This window comes from Dasypus novemcinctus, chromosome 5 (assembly GCF_030445035.2).
Source record: "Dasypus novemcinctus isolate mDasNov1 chromosome 5, mDasNov1.1.hap2, whole genome shotgun sequence".
Lineage (NCBI taxonomy): Eukaryota > Metazoa > Chordata > Mammalia > Cingulata > Dasypodidae > Dasypus > Dasypus novemcinctus.
In genome coordinates this window covers 100082544-100101288 of record NC_080677.1, presented here as the reverse complement: position 1 = coordinate 100101288, position 18745 = coordinate 100082544, and the positions used below count along the sequence as shown (strand labels likewise).

Sequence of the window (18745 nt, the reverse complement as noted above, 5' to 3'; positions counted from 1 at the left end):
TGTTTATGTGTCATGAAGAATGCTACTGTGTCATGAACTGTTCATTTCTCTAAGTTATTTTTAATTTCTAAAGTGATGTGAAAGCTTAAACCTTTTTGTTACTATTTCTCTTCAAATCTTGAAATATGGATTTGATCCTCAACTAAAAATTGTTGAACGTATTGAGCTGCTACTATCAAATCCATTCTTTTCCAGGAGTTTTGTTAGTTAATGAGCTTAAAACCTCATTCACTATTATTTTGTATTAATGATATCTTTCTTCTTCTACAGGCCTTCAGGGTGGTCGGATGTTCTTTAATGCTGTTAAAGAAGGAGACACTGTAATATTTGCCAGTGATGATGAACAGGATAGAATATTGTGGGTTCAAGCCATGTATAGGGCCACAGGTCAATCATATAAACCCATTCCTGCAGTTCAAACCCAGAAGCTGAATCCTAAAGGAGGAACTCTCCATGCAGATACTCAGCTTTGTAAGTTTTGTTAACAAATAATTTGATTATCAATTAATAACCTTAATAAGATATGAAATTATCTGAGGTAAATTTATTCAGTATTATAGTTTACATCATTCACTGATTCCTAATTGAATAAAAATAGTTCATATTAATAGTCATAGAAGCAGCTATCTAATTTTTCACACAAATCTGGAGTGAATGGTGCCTGTGGTTTCCACTCATAGATTTGCCAAATATTGGAATATCTCAGAGAAATCTCAAGAGCATAAAACAAAATTCTCTAAAACTTATCAAAAGAAAATTCCTTTTAAATTATTATAATTTTAACTATGTGTCATATGGAATTGGGAAAAATATGGAAAAGTCAAGTTGGCTTTGATAGGTTTCCAGAATACCAAAATGATGGAGCATCACTTTCTGAAGTAGTTATTGATGACAAGCAGGGTAATAGAGCTTTTTCCACTTGATATATAAAGAATGTCATGAGACCAATTTTATTTTTCAGTATGCCTTAATATTCATTTTATGTATGCTAATTTAAATCATTAAGGACTATAATTTTCATTTTAATTTATTAGTGATTAATAACGAAATTATATACAGATGGTAGAAACATTTTCAAGCATAGGTTTAATAATCATTAAATAAAATAGTTTAGTATGTCATGCTCCTTAGCAAAACTTTTCTGGTTTCTCCTGTAATAAATTAGTTTGTCCTTATCTTTAAGCTCAAATTGTGGATTTTCATACAACACCCTTTGTTCTCAAGATTCTTCTTCAGCATAGTAACATCTTGACTGCATTATTTTCTTCTCCGACTTTCAAGTCATCAAGTAACTGCTCCTTTTTTCTTTTTTATACACCCTTTGGTATCACATCTGGGCATCTTAAACGAAAGCACTTTAGGCCAAATAAGAAAGTTGGAATATGAGCTCATTTCTTTTCTCTATTTTCTTTTAGAAACCACAGACCATAAACATAGGTTATCTCAATGAATTTTAGAAACACTTTTTAATTACAGTGAAAACTGTATTTGAATACAGTATATTAAAATAAATTGGCTTAAATTTTTATTTATTCCTACTGTATAATTAGTACCATCATAAAATTTAAAATAAAAAAGAGCACTTTTTGGCTTATGTTTTTTCATCCTCTGCTCTCCCTCTTCCCCCATATATACATATAGAGTGTGGTACAGCAGGTATGAATTTTCCATCAGAACTCAGATGTAAACAAATGTAATTGTATTTCTCTACACCTATACATATCTTGAATTCCCATTTCTTATGTTGCCAAATGAACTCATCAAATCAAGATTAAATTCAGTCAATACAAGACTCTTCCCCATATCTTCCAGAAGAATTACATATACCTGTGACACTATTGTTTGTAACATCTGGTCAAAGACTGTTCTCTGTCCAATGACCTGGGCTTAACTGTCCCATTGGTCCCCTTCATTGTATGCTAGTATGCTTGGCTCTTAACCATGGACCTGCGTGACATATGGTAATGAGTTCCATGTACCCTGTGTCCTCTTTGTCTCAACTCCACTTATTTTTTAATCCCTCTCATCAGGACTTGGCGAGTTCTTGCCATAGGAGAACTTATTGGGTATTCTGCAATACACAGGGGTGCAAGAAACTCTAGGAGGCCATTTCTGTCTTGACACAACCCATATCTATTGCTTCTCTACAGCAAAAGCCCCTTGTTGGATATATCTTCTCGCCCTCCCCTTTTCCATTCTTAATGGTGTAGACAGGCATAAGTTCCTCTTTTATATACCCCCAAATGTTTTTATTTCCTACCCCCATCACAGCATAAACTCTAGTCAGATCTCTTCCCAGTTCCCAGTCCTTCCCTCTCACTATCCTGTAGTTTTTTCATTATGGTTTTTGCTCTTGATATGCAAAATTTTCCCTAGGCACTGCCATCTTTTATCTCATTACCAGTTCAGTCTCCCAGTGATAGAAACTAGGATGCCTCCAGCTCCCTGCTGCATAATGTTTAGGTATTCCAACTATGAGTGTGAAATGTTTCTCCATTTTTTTAAATCTTCTGTGCTTTTTATTTTAATCTTTTTTCCAGAGAGCTCCTTTGGTTTCTTCGTTAATTTCTAAACATTTCATTGCTTTGTTGTTACTGTATTTTAATTTTTGTTATATTTTCCAGTTGATGTTACTCATAAAGAGAAATGCAGTTTTCATGTGTTAATTTGCTGTCTTTATATCTTCTTTGATTAGGTATCTGTTCAACTGTTTTACCTATTTTTAATTGGATTATTATCTAATTATTGAGTTCTTTATATATTCTGTCTAAAAGTCATTTTATCAGATACTTGATATGCCAGTATTTTCACATGGTCTGTGTGTTTGTCTTTTCATATCTATTAACAGTGTCTTTTAAAAAAAGAGCAGAAATCCTTCATTTTGATGAAATCCATTTTATTACTTTCTTTTATGGATGATCCTGTTTTATCTAATGAATCTTTGCCTAATCAAAGGCCACAGAAATTTTTTCTGCTGTGTTTTCTTCTAGAAATTTTAGTTTTGGCTTTTTTTATTTTACATTTGCAAGCATTTTGAGGTAGTTTTATATATGCTGTGAGATATGCATCAATGCTCATGGATATGATATGAGTTGAAAAGGCTATCCTCCAATGAATTACTCTTGTACCTTTGTCAAAAATCATGTGACCTTATGTGTATGAGTTCCCTTTTCTGTTCTTTTGATCAGTTTGTCTATACTGGTATTATAACTACACTGTCTTAATTAACATAAGTTTATAAGCCTTGCGGGAATGTAGTATAAGCCCTTCAAGTTGGTTCCACTTTCGTAAGTATATTTTAGCCATTCTGTATACTTTGCCTTTTCTTATGAATTTTAGAATCATCTCCTAGGATTTTTGATAAGAATTACATTGAACCTGTAGATCAGTGTGTGAAAATTTTTGGAAAATTGACCTCTTGACAATATTGAGAGGATTGTGGGAACATGACATCAGATTAGGCCAATGGGGCTCAGCCCTCTCACAAAATCAACCAAGAAAGAGACAAAAGCTACGCAAGGGACCTGCTTTGGGGGTCAGCTGACCAGGACAGTGCTTCACAACTCCCAGGAGGGTTAGAAATGAAGAAACCAAAACAACAAACTGTGAGTTACTAAACCTTCTGGCTGCCAGGAAGGGCTCCCCTCTCTCACCCCCAAGATATTCAGGAGGGGTAAAACCCATGGCTCATTACAGTAAAAGGAGAGCAGACTTCTTCCCTGCCAGCTGTTACAAGGGAAAAGGAAAGGGAGGTCAGGGGGCTTTCTTCAGTGAATTCAGCCATCAGACCCCAGTTTGAATCTTGGCTTTGACCAAATGAAATCAAAGGAAAGCAGAGAGATACAGATCTGTGGAAAGATGCATCAACAAGCGCCATCTGCTGGCCGCCCTTGAAACTACATTGACAAAAACTGCTTTTAGAGCTCTCTTCCCCCCCACCCCCACCCCTGGGAGAAGGTCTGCACCCCATTAATGAGTGCCTGGCATGGTAACTTAAGCTGTGCAACTTTAAAGACATAGGATAAGTTGAACCAAATATCAAAGAGCTGTGAAAAATAACAATAGGCAAGAGAGAGAAATTGAACATCAGAGTAAATTCACCAACATACCAAATGCCTCAACATCAGCAAAAAACTACAAACCGTACTAGGAAACAGGAAGAGATAGCCCAGCCAAAAGAACAAACGAAATATCCTAAAGAAATTCATGATTTAAGACAATCAATGATAATCATACAACTCTCCTTATTCAATTTAAAGAATTGAAAGAAAATATATCTAAAGAGATAAAGGATATTAGGAAGACACTGGGTGACCATAAAGAACAGTTTGAAATTCTGCAAAAAAAAGTAACAGACTTAATGGAAATGAAAGACACAATGGATGAAATAAAAAATACATTTGAGTAGGAGTTGCAACTCTTGCTGATGTGGAGAAAGTGGCCATGGTAGTTGCTGAGGGTAGGGAGAGGGAAGAAGACAGGTGATGTGGGGGCATTTTTGGGACTTGGAGTTGTCCTAAATGATGTTGCAGGGACAGATGCTGGACATTATATAGCCTGCCATAACCCACTGAATGGACTGCGGGAGAATGTAAACTACAATGTAAACTATTATACATGTGGTACAGCAGTGCTCCAAAATGTGTTCACCAAATGCAGTGAATGTGCCACAATGATGAAAGAAGTTGTTGGTGTGGGAGGAGTCGGGGAGTGGTTGGTGTATGGGAACCTCTTATATTTTTTTCTTTTTTTTTTTTAATTTATTGAAGTATATCACTCATACGTAAACTTACATAAACAATAAGTGTATAATAGTTGTAAACTTGCAAAACAAACATATATAACATCATACAGGGCTCTCATAGCTCACCCTACCACCAATAACTTGCACTGATGTTAAACCTTTTTAACTAATGATTGAAGAGCATCATCAAAATACTACTACTAAACAAAGTATTTTTCCCCAACCAATCTTATTATTATCTTTATATCATTTATATATGAACATACATAAACAAGTGTATAATACAAGTTGTTAACTTACAAAGCAAACATACATACTTACATCATACAGGGGTCTCATACATCAACCCTCCACCAACACCTTGCATTGTTATGAGACATTTGTTATAAACTATGAAAGAACACTTCAAAATCTTACTACTAATCATAGTCCTTATCTTACATTTGGTGTGTTTTCCCCCCAATCCACCCTATTATTATTTTTTAAATATATTTTTTATGACAGAAGTTGTAAACATAAAACAATCATGCACATGTGCAGAATTCTGAAACAACAGCCCTCTAGCTACAGTTTAAATAATATCATCTGTTACCATGTCCATAGTGTACATTTGGCTCATGTTTTCATTACTGCCTCAGTATCAACACAGTTCATCTTTTGCATAGATGCAAGAATATTATATATTTCTACTAACCACAATCCATAGGTCCCTCCAGCTGAATTTTTCCATGCTTCTCCACATTCCCAACACCCTGCAGTAATGATATACATTTGCTCTAGCTAACAAAGGACACTCTTTAATCTGTACCATCAACCACAATTCTCATCCACCTCTTGGTTTACTATACTATTCAGTGCCTAGATTATTCTCTAGCATTCTGTCAATTGGCGTTTACATAACTAGACTACCATTTTCAGTCACATCCCCATTTATAAACGAGTTGTTACTGTGTGTTACCATCCACTCTATATATTTCCACACTTTTACAATAAAGCTAATTAAAGCTTCTACATACATTAAACATCAGTAGTCTACTCAGTCCCTCCTCTTATCTCCTTTAAGAATCCACCACCTAACACCAGGTCTTGAAGATATTTTCCAATAATTTCTTCTAGAAGTTGTATGTTTCTTTTATTTTTAGTTTTTTGATCCATTTTAAATTAATTTTTGGATAAGGTGTGAGATCGGGGTCCTATTTCCTTTCAGCTATGGATATCCAATTCTTTCAGCACCATTTGGTTGAATGGATTGTTCTGCTTGAGCTGTATGAGTTTGACAGACTAGTCAAAAATCACTTGACCATACATGTGAGGGTCTGTTTCTGAACCATAAATTTGGGTCCATTGGTCTATTGTGTCTGTCTTTAGGCAAGTACCATGCTGTTTTTGCCACTATAGGTAGGTATTATGATTTAAAGGCTGGGGATGAGGGTTCACTTTTCCTTTTTATGGTGTTTCTGGCTATTCAGGACTCCTTACCCTTCCAAATAAATTTAATGATCGTGTTTTCAATTTTTTTAAAAAATGCTGGTGGAATTTTTATTGGGATTGCATTAAATCTGTATATCAATTTGAGTAGAATTGACATCTTAATGATATTTAGTCTTCCAATCCATGAGCATGGAATATTCTTCCAGTTATTTAGGGTTTTTTTAATTTGTTTTAACATTGAGTTGCAGTTTTCTGAATACAAGTGCTTTACATCATTGGTTAAGTTTATTCCTGACTATTTGAGTTTTATCTGTCATATTTTATTTTCACCACTCTTTTGACACTTTGTTACTTTTATTGATATAATCTTCATTTCTAGACTTTCTTCCAGGCCTCTCTCTCCTGTCTTTCCTTTTCAGGCTCTAGCACACCCTTTAATATTTCCTGAAAATCTGGTCTCTTGCTTAGAAATTCTCTCAGCTTCTGTTTATCTGTGAGTATTCTAATCTAGCTCTCAATTTTTAAAGAAGTCTTGCTGGATATAAGATTCCTGGTTGGAAATTGTTCTCTTGTAGTATCGATGTATATCAGAACACTGTCTTCTTGCCTCCATGGTTTCTGATGAGAAATCAGCACTTAATCTTACTGGATATCCCTTATATGTTATGCATTGCTTTTCTCTTGCTACTCTCAGAATTCTCTCTTTGTCTTTGCCATTTGACATGAGTCTTGGAGTTGGTCTACTTGGATTTTTTTCAATTGGGAGTACGTAGTGCTTCATGGACATGGATGTCTATGTCCTTCAATAGGGTTGGGAAATTTTCTACCATTATTTCTTCAAATATTCCTTCTACCCCGTTTCCCTTCTCTTCTCCTTCTGGGATACCCATGGCACATGTGTTTGCACACCTTTTGCTCTCATTTCTTTCCCTGAGACCTTGTTCAATTTTTTCCATTCTTTTCTTCATCTCTTATTGTATGTTCACTTTCCGAGGCCATTTCTTCAAGCTCACCAATCCTTTCTTCTGCCTCCTCAAATTTGCTATTATATGATTCCAATGTTTTTTTAATTTCATTGATTTCACCTTTCATTCCCATAAGATCTGCTTTTTTTCTTTGTATACTTTCAAATTCTGCTTTGTGCTCATCCAATGTCTTAATATCCTTAATCTCTTTAGCCATCTTATTGAATTTATTAAGGAGATTTTTTTGAACATCTATGATTAGTTGTCTCAACTTCTTTATATCATCTGGAGGCTTATCTTGCTCCTTTAACTGGGCCATAGTTTCCTGTTTCTTGGTGTGAATAGTAATTTTTGGTTGGCGTCTTGGCATCTGGCTTACTAGAGTATTTTTCCTGGATGCTGTTTTTCTCTTTAGTTTAGTTTAGTTTCTCTTTAGTTTCCTGCCCTTTCTCCCTTGCTGGTTGTGCCATAGGAGCCAAGCATGTAGTTTGTGCTGTAAGCCATGGAGGATCAAGTTGCCCTCATTTCACCAGGGATCACTGGTGCTGCTTCCAACTTTCTCCTTTGCCAGGGGTAGGGACAGAATTACAGCTGTGTGGAATAATCCAAGTGCAGGCCTAGACTATAGTTTCCCAGAGAGACTGATGAAGGTTCACATCCCTTTCTCCCCTGCCTGGGTCAGGGATGGAGCTGCAGATGTGGGCAGCAATCTATACAGTGTGGGTCCAAGATGACCGCAGTTGCCCTGGTAGCTTCTGATTTTCTTTCAGTCTATGCCAGCCATAGTTACCTGCAGTTACCTGTAAAGGCTGGAGCGGGGCTCCTCAGCCTCCTCCCTGACAGAGCTGGGGCTGAAGCCTAGGGTAGAGCTGTAGGCTGATCTGCATGAAAGAAACTGGTTCCTGCCAACACTGAGAGTTTCAGTCAGCCCAGCTTCCCCTCATGCTGGGGACAGAGTCAAATGACAGCCACAGGCCTCTTTCTGACCTGGACTGTTTCACACCCCAGCTGTTCCCAGGATTATGTCTCAGCCAACCAAGTCCACCAACCAGTAGCCAAAATCGGCAGCCAACCATCTCCTCCTCCCCTGTTTCTGGGAACTGGAGCTTGTAATTCCAGCCACAGAATAGCTCCCGGGCAGCTCACACAGCCAGAATAGAACAATCACCAGCCTCTGTGGCTTGACTGACAATTTCCCAGAGAGGCTGGTGCAGGTCCCTGCAGCTTCCTCCCTTCTTGAGGTGGCACTGGGGCCTAGGCTAGAGCTGCAATCTGATCTGGATGGAAAGAAGCTGGTCCCCACCAGCACTGTGATTTTCAATTCACCCTGCTTCCCCTTGTGCCATGCGCAGTGTTAAGATGGCAGCTCTCAGCCTCTTTCTGACTTGGACGGGCACATATTTTAGCTGTTCTCAGGATTATACTATAGCCCACTGAATTTACTCATCAGTAGCTGAAATTGGTGCCCAACTGTTTCTTCCTCCCCCATTTTTGGAAAGTAAAGCTTTCAATTCCAGCCATGGAACAGCTCCCGAGGCAGCATGCGCCTCCACTGGAAGATGGGCAGGGGGGCATGGAGCACTCTACTTACAAGTCTTCTCTGCAGATGGGCTGTCTCCTCCCACTCTTTCAAGGATGTTGCAGGATGCTCTTCTGGTCTCCTGGAGCCCCCAAACAAGTGCTTCGGCTAGTAGCTTCAGAGAGCTCTGGGTGTTGCTAACTGCCCGGTAGCAGGAGCTGACTCAAGGAGCTCCTTACTCCACTGCCATCTTGATGGTTCTTCTTATATTTTTTAATGTAACATTTTTTGTGATCTATGTATCTTCAACAAAATACAATCAAATAAATAAATAAAAATACATTAGAGACACATAAGAGAAGATTTGAACTATTTGAAGGCAGAATTAGTGATTTCAAAGACAGAATCATCTGAACTGGAAAAGAAAGAACAGAAAAAGAAGAGAATGGAAAAAATGTAACAGTGTCTCAGGGAATTGAATGACAATGTGAAATGCAAAAACATATACATTATTGGAATTCCAGAAGCAGAAAATGGAAAAGGAGCAGAAAGAATATTTGAAGAAATAATGACCGAAAACTTCCCTTCCCTTATGAGAGACGTAAATATGAGTATCCAAGGACAAAGCACCCCGAACAGAATAAACATGAATGGACCTCCCCCAAGACACCTACTCTTCAGAATAAATATCAGACATAAAGATTTTGAAAGCTGCAAGAGAAAAGCAAGCACCACATATTAGGGAAACACAATAAGATTAAGTGCCAACCTCTCATCAGAAACCATGGAGGAGAGAAGAAAGTGGTATTATATATTTAAGGTACTAAAAGAGAAAAACTACCAGCCAAGAATTCTGTATCCAACAAAGCTGTCCTTCAAAAATGAAGGGGAGTTCAAAGCCTTCACAAACAAAAACTGATAGACTATGTTACCAAAGACCAGAATTACAGTAGATAATAAAGGGAGTGCTGCATCCTGAAAGGGAAAAACAAGGGTGAGAGACTTGGAGAGGAGTGTAGAAATATTAGAATATTAGAAAGGGTAAAAAGGAGGACTATAGTATGATATGACAACAGAAAGCCAAAGGTCAAAATGGATGAAGTAAGTAATGCCTGTATAGTTATAACATTAAATGTTAATGGCTTGAATTCCCCAATCAGAAGACACAGACGGATAGAATGGATTAAAAAATATGAGCCATCTAAATGTTGCCTACAAGACATTCACCTAAGATGTAAGGACACAACCAAATTAAAAGTGAAAGGTTGGAAAAAGCTATTTCATGCAAATAGTAAACAATAAAAGCCAGAGTAGCAATACTAATATCAGACAAAATAGATTTTAAATGTAAATCTGTTATAAAGGATGTAGCAGTTTGATATTATTGATGAATTCCAAAAAGAAATATTGGATTATGTTTGTAAACTGGTCTTTTCCTCTGGACATATTAGAGTGTACTGGATTCAGAGGTTTTAGTTTAACTTGATTAAATAATGATTAAGGCTTTGATTGGGCCACATTAGTAAGACTTTTCATCCCTGCCCCCTTGGTGGGTGGGGACTCACAGAAAAACCACACCACAAAGAAGAGAGGTTGGAGTTTTGACCTGGAGCAGGAGAAGTGAACACAGAGGAGAAGAACACAGAGGAATAGAGATGGCTCCTCAGACATGGCAGAAGCCCCAGGGAGGGAGACAGAGAAGTTCGCCTGTAGTCTACAGCTGGCCTTGTGAAGAAAGCACAGCAGCTGAGCCCATAGAGAAAAGGAACCCAAGGAAGAGAGGAACCCAAAAAGCCTGAACTCTTGGCAAACCTTGCCAGCCATCTTGCCCCAACACATGGCAATAGACTTTGGTGAAGGAAGAAACTTATGCTTTATGGCTTGCTAACTGTAAGCGTCTACCCCAAATAAATATCCTTTATAAAAGCCAACGGATTTCTGGTATTTTGCATCGGCACCCCTTTAGCTATCTAATACAAGGGATAAAGAAGGTTATTATATATTAAGAAAAGGGGCAATTCAACAGGAAGAAATAACTATTCTAAATTTCAATGCACCTAACCTCAATGCCCCAAGACACATGAGACACATACTGGCAAATCTGAAAGGAGAAATAGATGTCTCTACAATAATAGTTGGAGATTTCAGTACACCACTCTCAGTATTGGATAGAACATCTGGACAGAGGATAAATAAACAGAACTTGAATCATATAAATGAACTAGACCTAATAGACATCTACAGAACATTGCACCCCAAAACAGCAGGATATACATTTTTTCAAGTGCTCATGGATCCTTCTCCAGGATAGGCCATTTATTGGCAACTCTCAATAATTTTAAAAGATTGAAATTATACAGAACACTTTCTCTGATCATAATGGAATGAAACTGGAAATCAACAATTTGGCAGAAAAGGGGGAAATTCATAAATATATGGAGATTGAACAACACACTCCTAAACAATCAGTGGGTCAAAGAAGAAATTGCAAGAGAATTCAGCAAATATCTTGAGACAAGTGAAAATGAGAACATATCATATCAAAACCAATGGGACACCACAAAGGCAGTGCTGAGAGGGATTTACATTACAAAAGAAGAAAGAGCTAAAATTGATGATCTAACTGCACGCTTGGAAGAACTAAAAAAAGAACAGCAAACTAATCCCAAACCAAGCCAAAGGGAAGAAATAGTAAAGATCAGAGCAGAAATAAATGAAATTGAGAACAAAAAGTATAATAGAATCAACAAAAACAAAAATTGGTTCTTTGAGCCTCCCAATCCATGAATACTGCCTCTTTCTCCACTTATTGGGGTTGATTATAATTTTTCTTGGGAATGTTTGTACTTTTCAGTATATAAGTCTTGCATATCTTTTGTTAGATTTATGCAGAAGTAGTTCCTATTTTAATCCTATTAGAAACCTATGCTCCTGCTCTTGAATGAAGTGTTCTGTATGTGTCTGAGGTTTAGTTGCTTTAGGGTATCATTCAGGTCTTCTATTTTATTAATCTTCTGTCTAGGTGTTCTAGCCATTATTGAAAATGGTACATTAAAATTATTAATGTAGAACTGTCTATTATTCCCTTCAGATCTGTCAATATTTGCTTCATATACTTTCAGGTTCATATGTATTTATAATTGTTATGTCATCTTATTGAATTGACAACTTTATCAGTAAATAGTGACCTTCTTTGTCCCTTGCAACATTTTTTATTTAAAGTCTATTATCTGATATTATTGCCCTAGCCTCCTTTGGTTACTATTTTCATGGTATATTTTTTCCATCCTTTCAATCTCAACATACTTATGTTTTTGAATTTAAGGTTCATCTTGTATAAACAGCATATAATTGGGTCATGTTTTTTTATCCATTCTGCTATTTTCTGCCTTTTGACATTAGAGTTTTATCATTTACATTTAAAGGAACTACTGATAATGCAGAACCTTTTTCTGCAATTTTGCTAGTTGGTCTTTGAAAGTCTTATACCTTTTTCATCCCTCAGTTCTTCTTTAATGCCTACTTTCATATTTATTTGTTATTCGTATAGTGTACCATTTTGGGTCCCTTTTCATTTCCTGTGTATGTTTCATACATTTTCTTTGTGATTAGCAAGTGCTTAAATTTAACATCCTAAATTCAAAACAATCATGTTTAATTTGATACCAACTGAACTAAAGTAGCATACACATATACTATTCTCCTTTAAGAATCCACCACCTAACACCAGGTCTTGAAGATATTTCCCTACATTTTCTTTTAGAAGCTTTATGGTTCTTGCTTTTATATTTAGGTTTTTTATCCCTTTTGAATTAATTTTTGGATAAGGTGTGAGATAGGAGTCATCTTTCTTCTTTTGGCTATCGATATCCAAATCCCTCAGCACCATCTGTTGAATGGACTGTTCTATCCAAGATGGGTGGGTTTAACAGGCTGGTCAAAAATCACTTGACCATAGATGTGGAAGTCTGTTTCTGAACCATGAATTCTGTTCCACTGCTCTGTGTGTATGTCTTTCTACCAGTACCTTACTGTTTTACCACTGTAGCACAGTAATATGATTTAAAGACTGGAAATAAGAGTCCTCCAAATTTGCTTTCCCTTTTAAGATGTTTCTTGCTTTTCAAGACACCTTTCCCTTCCAAATAAATTTGGTAATCATGTTTTCCACCTATTTTTAAAATGCTGGTGGAATTTTTATCGGGATTACATTGAATCTGTATATCAATTTGAGTAGAATTGACTTTTTTTCCCCTAGAATTGACATCTTAATATTTAGTCCTCCAATTCATGAGCATGGAATGTTCTTCCAATTTAGGTCTTTTTTATTTCTTTTAATAATAGGATGTAGTTTTCTGTACCTTGTACCAAGTACTGTACCTTGTTGGTTAAGTTTATTCCTAAGTATTTGGGTTTTATCTGTCATATTTTATTTTCACCACTCTTTTGACACTTGTAGTTACTTTTACTGATATAATCTTCATTCTAGAATCTCTTCCAAACCTCTCTCTCCTTTCTTTTCTTTTCAGGCTATAGCACACCCTTTAGTATTTCCTGCAAAGCCAGTCTCTTGGTTACAGACTCTCTTAGTTTCTGTTTATCTGTGAATTTTCTAAATTTGCCCTCGTTTTTGAAAGACAGTCTTTCTGGATATAAGATTTTTGACTAGAAGTTTTTCTCTTGCGGTATCTTAAATATGCCATACCACTGTCTTCTTCCCTCCATGGTTTCTGATGAGAAATTGGCACTTGATCTTATTGGGTATCTCTTACATGTTATGCGTTGCTTTACTCTTGCATCTCTCAGAATTCTCTCTTTGTCTTTGGCATTTGAAATTCTGATCAGTATATGTCTCGGAGTCGGTCTCTTTGAACTTATTCATATGGTGGGAGCACATTGTGCTTCTTGGACATGGATATGTCCTTCAATAGGGTTGAGAAATTTTTACCATTATTTCTTCAAATATTTCTTCTGCCCCTTTTCTCTTCTGTTCTCCTACTGGGACATCCATGGCACATGTTTGCATGTCTCTTGTCATTTAGTTCCCTGAGACCTTGTTCAATTTTTTCCATTCTTTTCTTCATCTATTCTTTTTTATGTTTGCTTTCAGAGGCCATTTGTTCAAGATCACCAGTCCTTTCTTCTGACTCCTCAAATCTGCTATTATATGATTCCAGTGTATTTTCAGTTTCATATATTTCACCTTTCATTCCATAAGATCTGCTATTTTTCTACGTATGCTTTCAAATTCTTCTTTGTGCTCATCCGGTGTCATCTTAATATTCTTAATCTCTTTGACCATCTCATTAAATTTATTAAGGAGATTTGTTTGAACATCTATGATTAGTTGTCTCAACTCCTTTATGTCATCTGGAGGCTTATCTTGCTCCTTTAACTGGGCCATAGCTTCCTGTTTCTTGGTGTGGATTGTAATTTTTTGTTGGTATCTTGGCATCTGGGTTACTAGATGTATTTATTCTGGGTGCAGTTTCTCTCTTTAATTTACGGTTTTCTTGTCCTTTCGCCCTTGCTGGTTGTGTAGTAGGAGCCAAGGATGTAGTTGGTGCTATAATCTGTGGAGACTCAAGCAGCCCTCATTGCCCCAGGGACCAAAGAAGCTTTTCCCAACTTTTTCCTTTGCCAAGATTAGGGATAGAGCCACAGCCGTGTGTAATAATCCAAGTCATGCACCTAGACTATAGTTGCCTAGAGAGACTGATGAAGCTTCATGCCTCTTTTTTTTCCTCCCCTTCCTGGGACGGGGATGGAGCTACAGGTGTGAGCAGCAATCTATGCCGTGTGTGTCCAAAATGACCATAGTTGCCCCGGTAGGCTTCTAACTCTGTCTAATCGAATATACCTGCAGTTATCGGTAGAGGCTGGTGCAGGGCCCACCAGCTTCCTCCCTAAGAGCTAGGGCTGCAGGCCGATCTGGGGGGAAGAAGCCGGTTCCTACCATCACTGTGATTTTCGGTCAGCCTTGCTTCCCATCATGCCAGGGGCAGAGTCAACATGGTGGCTACCACCTTCTTTCCCATTCGTACAGGTTCAAACTTAGGATCTGTTATTAGGATTATATTTTAGCCAGCCGAATTTACTAATCAGTAGCTGAAGTTGATGACCAACCATTTCTTCCACCCCTGTTTTTGAGAAATGGAGCTTCCGATTCCAGCCACAGAATAGCTCCTGAGGCGGCTTCTGCCACCAGAATAGGATCATCACCAGCCTCTGTGGGATGGCCTATATATCCCCGGGGAGGCTGATGCAGGTCCTTCAGCCTCCTCCTTGCCAGAGGTGGGGCTGGGCCTTATGGTAGAGCTGCAATCTGATCTGGATGAAAAGAAGACTTTCCCTGCCAGCAAAGTGATTTTCAATCGGCCCTACTTCCCTTCATCCAGGGGTGGAATTAAGATGGTGGCTACCAGCCTTTTTCTGACTTGACAAGGTTCAAACTTTACCTGTTCTTAGGATTATACTTTAGTCCACCAACTTTATTAATTCAGTAGCTGAAGTTCATACCCATTCATCTCTTTCTCCCCTGTTTTTGGGAAGCGGAGCTTCCAATTCCAGCCATGGAATAGCTCGCAAGGCAGCTTGTGCCTCCATTGGAGGATGGGCACTGGCCTCCAGGGCGTGGAGTGCTCTACTTATGAATCTTCTCTGCAGATAGGCAGTCTCCTCCTTCCATTCTTTCAAGGATGTGACAGGATGCTCTTCTGGTCTCCTGGAGCCCTTAAACAGGTGCTTCAGCTAGCTCCACATAGTTCTGGGTCTGTCCTGTAGCACAAGCTGACTGGGAGCTCCTTACTCTGCCCCCATCTTGCTAGTTGTCCTTTAAATTTAATTTTATTAACTAATTTTGCTAATTGAACTAATTGAGCTAATAAATGTTTCATACTTCGGAGAGAAAATATTTGTCTTATTTTATATTAAAAATAATTTTGATAAAATTTGAATATTGGTTTATTTGTGAATCTTGATCTTGTGATTAAAATTGCCATCATGTGAATATATCACTTACATGTTATTTGCTTCAAGAAGCAAGGTGTATTAATCCATATATCTGTTTTAAATAAATTTAATAAATACAAGCTAAGAAATTATTTGGATCAATAATAAAGGTGTCAACAAATTCCTAATTTATCAACTATTACTCTTTGTTTTTCATCATGAAACATGAGTATATAAAAGAGGATATACAAACCCAATTAATTTGCACAAAGTTTTTAAATGTTAAACTCCTGCTAAAGGCTACATGAATGATTTAAAAAGAAAGGTGGGAATTACTTTTCTGTGCCATTTAAACTTCTTATAAATTTTCATGTTCAGTGAGAATTTGAGGTGGAAGCAAAGTATAGTTAGGTGTGGGTAGCAGTACAGGCAGCTACAGATAAACTCCTAAACACAGCAGAGGGCAGTTTGAAACCAAATTATTGTATTTCAAAAGGTTCATTTGCTGTTTAGTTCAGCTTAGTGCTCTGCAGAAGAGGAGAAGGGCTCTCTTAGGTAGCAGCACACTCTTAGTCCTTTCATACTTGAGCCACAGGCTCGACACCTGAGTGGTCTGAGCACCAATAAATGGCCTCCCATTCTTTTTGCCCCCCCTTGCCCCTTCCCTCTTTTCCTCCCCTCTCCCTCTTATATCCCTGCTCTCTCACAACACGAGGAACAGCAGAAAAGCAGCAAAATTTGATTTAGTTCAAAAGGAAGGAGAAACATTTCAGTTAAGTATTTTCTCCATCTCAAATCCTGAAATCTCTCTTAAATGCTTTTCCTGAGACTTGGATTCCTGAGCACCTATGGGCTGTCTGTGGTCCAAGCCTACCAAGTAGCTCCCCACTCCAGTGGAGCCTGCCAGGTTGCTAAAAGCCCTCACATTGTTTTCTCTGTTAGCTATTTTCAAGTCAGTGGTAACTGTTTAAATTGCTCTGACAGCCTGCTTATTCTTTTCTCTTGTCTTCCAATACCTGTTACCATAATGAAAATTTTAAATTTTCAGGTTCCATTTGAATAAATCCTGTAGAACTTGTTAACTAGACATATAATAATCTTTCTCAATTTGGGTTTTTATTCTATCCACTGTTACCACACCTGGTGACAATTCCACCTAAAGATGCTGGAGAATTTATCCAACTGTTACCATAGAAACTCCATTAGAATCCTCAATTACCATGCCCCACATCTGTAGTTAGTCCATAGGTTAATCATCACAATTTGTGACAGTTTTACAGTACATTGCTTGAGTGTATATCTTGTTGATTTGTTTTGATAATTTCCTTACATCTTTTAAGAAGAAATGCCAAACTGAAATTTGCTGTTATCAGAGAATTTTTTTAAATTACCATAAATAATTTTCCATTTAAAAGTAGTCACCATAATTTCATGTTACAATAAATGTTAATTGAAAGTAATTCAGTGTAACTCAATTTTAAAATGATTCTGCAAGCATTGGATTTGGTTATGCTATTAATTTAAAGAATGTTTCCTATTGGTTCCAGATGATTCACTCTCTCTTCCCTAAGAATTAGGCTTATATATGTTATGTCAAGAAGAAACTATATGAAAATAAAAAATGAGACAATAATATTTTAATGATAGCTGATTTCCTATTTTACTTTATTTCATGAGAGAATTTAAAATGAAAGGTTTCTCACAAATGGAGACCAAAACTGTTGCCTTTCTGGTTTATTTTTATTTCTTCAAAAATTCATGAAAACTAATAATGTACTGACAAATGATAAAGTATTTTTGCATAAAATGTTTTGAATTGTGTTTATGTGGCATAGAAAGGAAGGAAAAAAATGAATGGTTTTACAGCTAGGTAATACCTAAGAGTACATTCCCCCTTCCATAATATTAGAGCCCTGGAGGGATTGCATATACTATATAGTGGATTTGTTTGGCTCTCTGGGGTTTTTTTAGGGTCTGAATTTTGTGACTTAAATTGATATAAAGAATATTATTTTTTATCAATAATCAACAATTTTTGGGAAAGTAATTTTCCATTCATGTGTGTGATTTGAAAAGGTTTGCCACATTATTAAATATAATTATTTAGAGTTATATTTCATGAAGAAAATACTTCATAAAGTATATTTAATTACAAAAGTCAACTGTCGGTCCTCTTCTTCAGGTACTAGTGTATTTTATTTTTAAATGTAAGTACATTCTTTTAAATTAAAAATTGTGCTTCTAGAAGCCTGTATAGTAAAGAGAGAAGTATGGATTTTCTCCCCTGAAATCTATTATATATCCTTTCCTCTACAGATAAGCCATTAACAGGTGTTATTTTTAACTACTTGTTATGACCTTATCTGGTGAAAGAAATAATGAATAAAATTCAGCAGATGTTTCATAAAACTAGTAATTTCAGAAAAATGATACTAAAGAGGTTTTTTTTTTACTCAGGTAGAGGAATGAAGATTCTAAGATAAACTCTTTAAAATACAAAATAATATTCATATTTTATGATACGCATTGTTTGCATTTTCTATACTTTATACTCATTTGTGATTATTTCACATTTTCATATATTAAACTTTATATTAAAAGACTATTAGGCAAAAGAATAAAATACATAAAATACAAGAGAAGTCAGATTGTCTCATTTCTTAATTCAGGAAAAGGAGTTTAGTTTTTTGTTCATGCAATTAACATTAATTAATGTTTTTAATCATTCAGATAAGTAATTATTAAATGTAAAGGAATACATGTGTTACTTTTTCCAAAGATCATTATCTTATTGTACCTTACATCATCAATGAACTGCCATCCATTGCTTACTTGATAGCTTCGCCTTTTGATATTTGCCATCAATGTGAGATACAATTAGTTTGTGATCATTTCTTAAATTGTGATTCTGAGGACCCTTCAACTTGAATTATATACTTCTTCCATTCTCAGATATGGCTGAAAGTTGAATCTGACATGAATCAATATGATCTGGGGCTAAATATCTAAATGTGACTGATTATGTTAGCATCATGTCCACAGATCAATATTGAGTTTTATTATGAGCCTGACTCTATAATGGGGTTTAGTCAATAAACTTTTGTCTCTTCCTTTACAATTTTAGAATTGTACCAA

At 36.5% G+C, this 18745-nt stretch overlaps 1 protein-coding gene across 13 annotated transcripts in view; it reads left to right on the top strand.

Moving 5' to 3' along the window:
• CADPS2 (calcium dependent secretion activator 2) overlaps positions 1-18745 on the top strand; it is a 613932-nt gene that overhangs the window by 422997 nt on the left and 172190 nt on the right. For all 13 annotated transcript variants that reach the window (XR_011648842.1, XR_009185867.2, XM_058297292.2 and 10 more), the window contains exon 11: positions 271-471. Coding sequence is in view for 11 of the 13 variants with exons in the window: in XM_058297292.2 (XP_058153275.1) it covers positions 271-471 (201 nt within the window). In the remaining 2 variants the exon portion in view is untranslated. The remainder of the gene's footprint in view (positions 1-270; positions 472-18745) is intronic.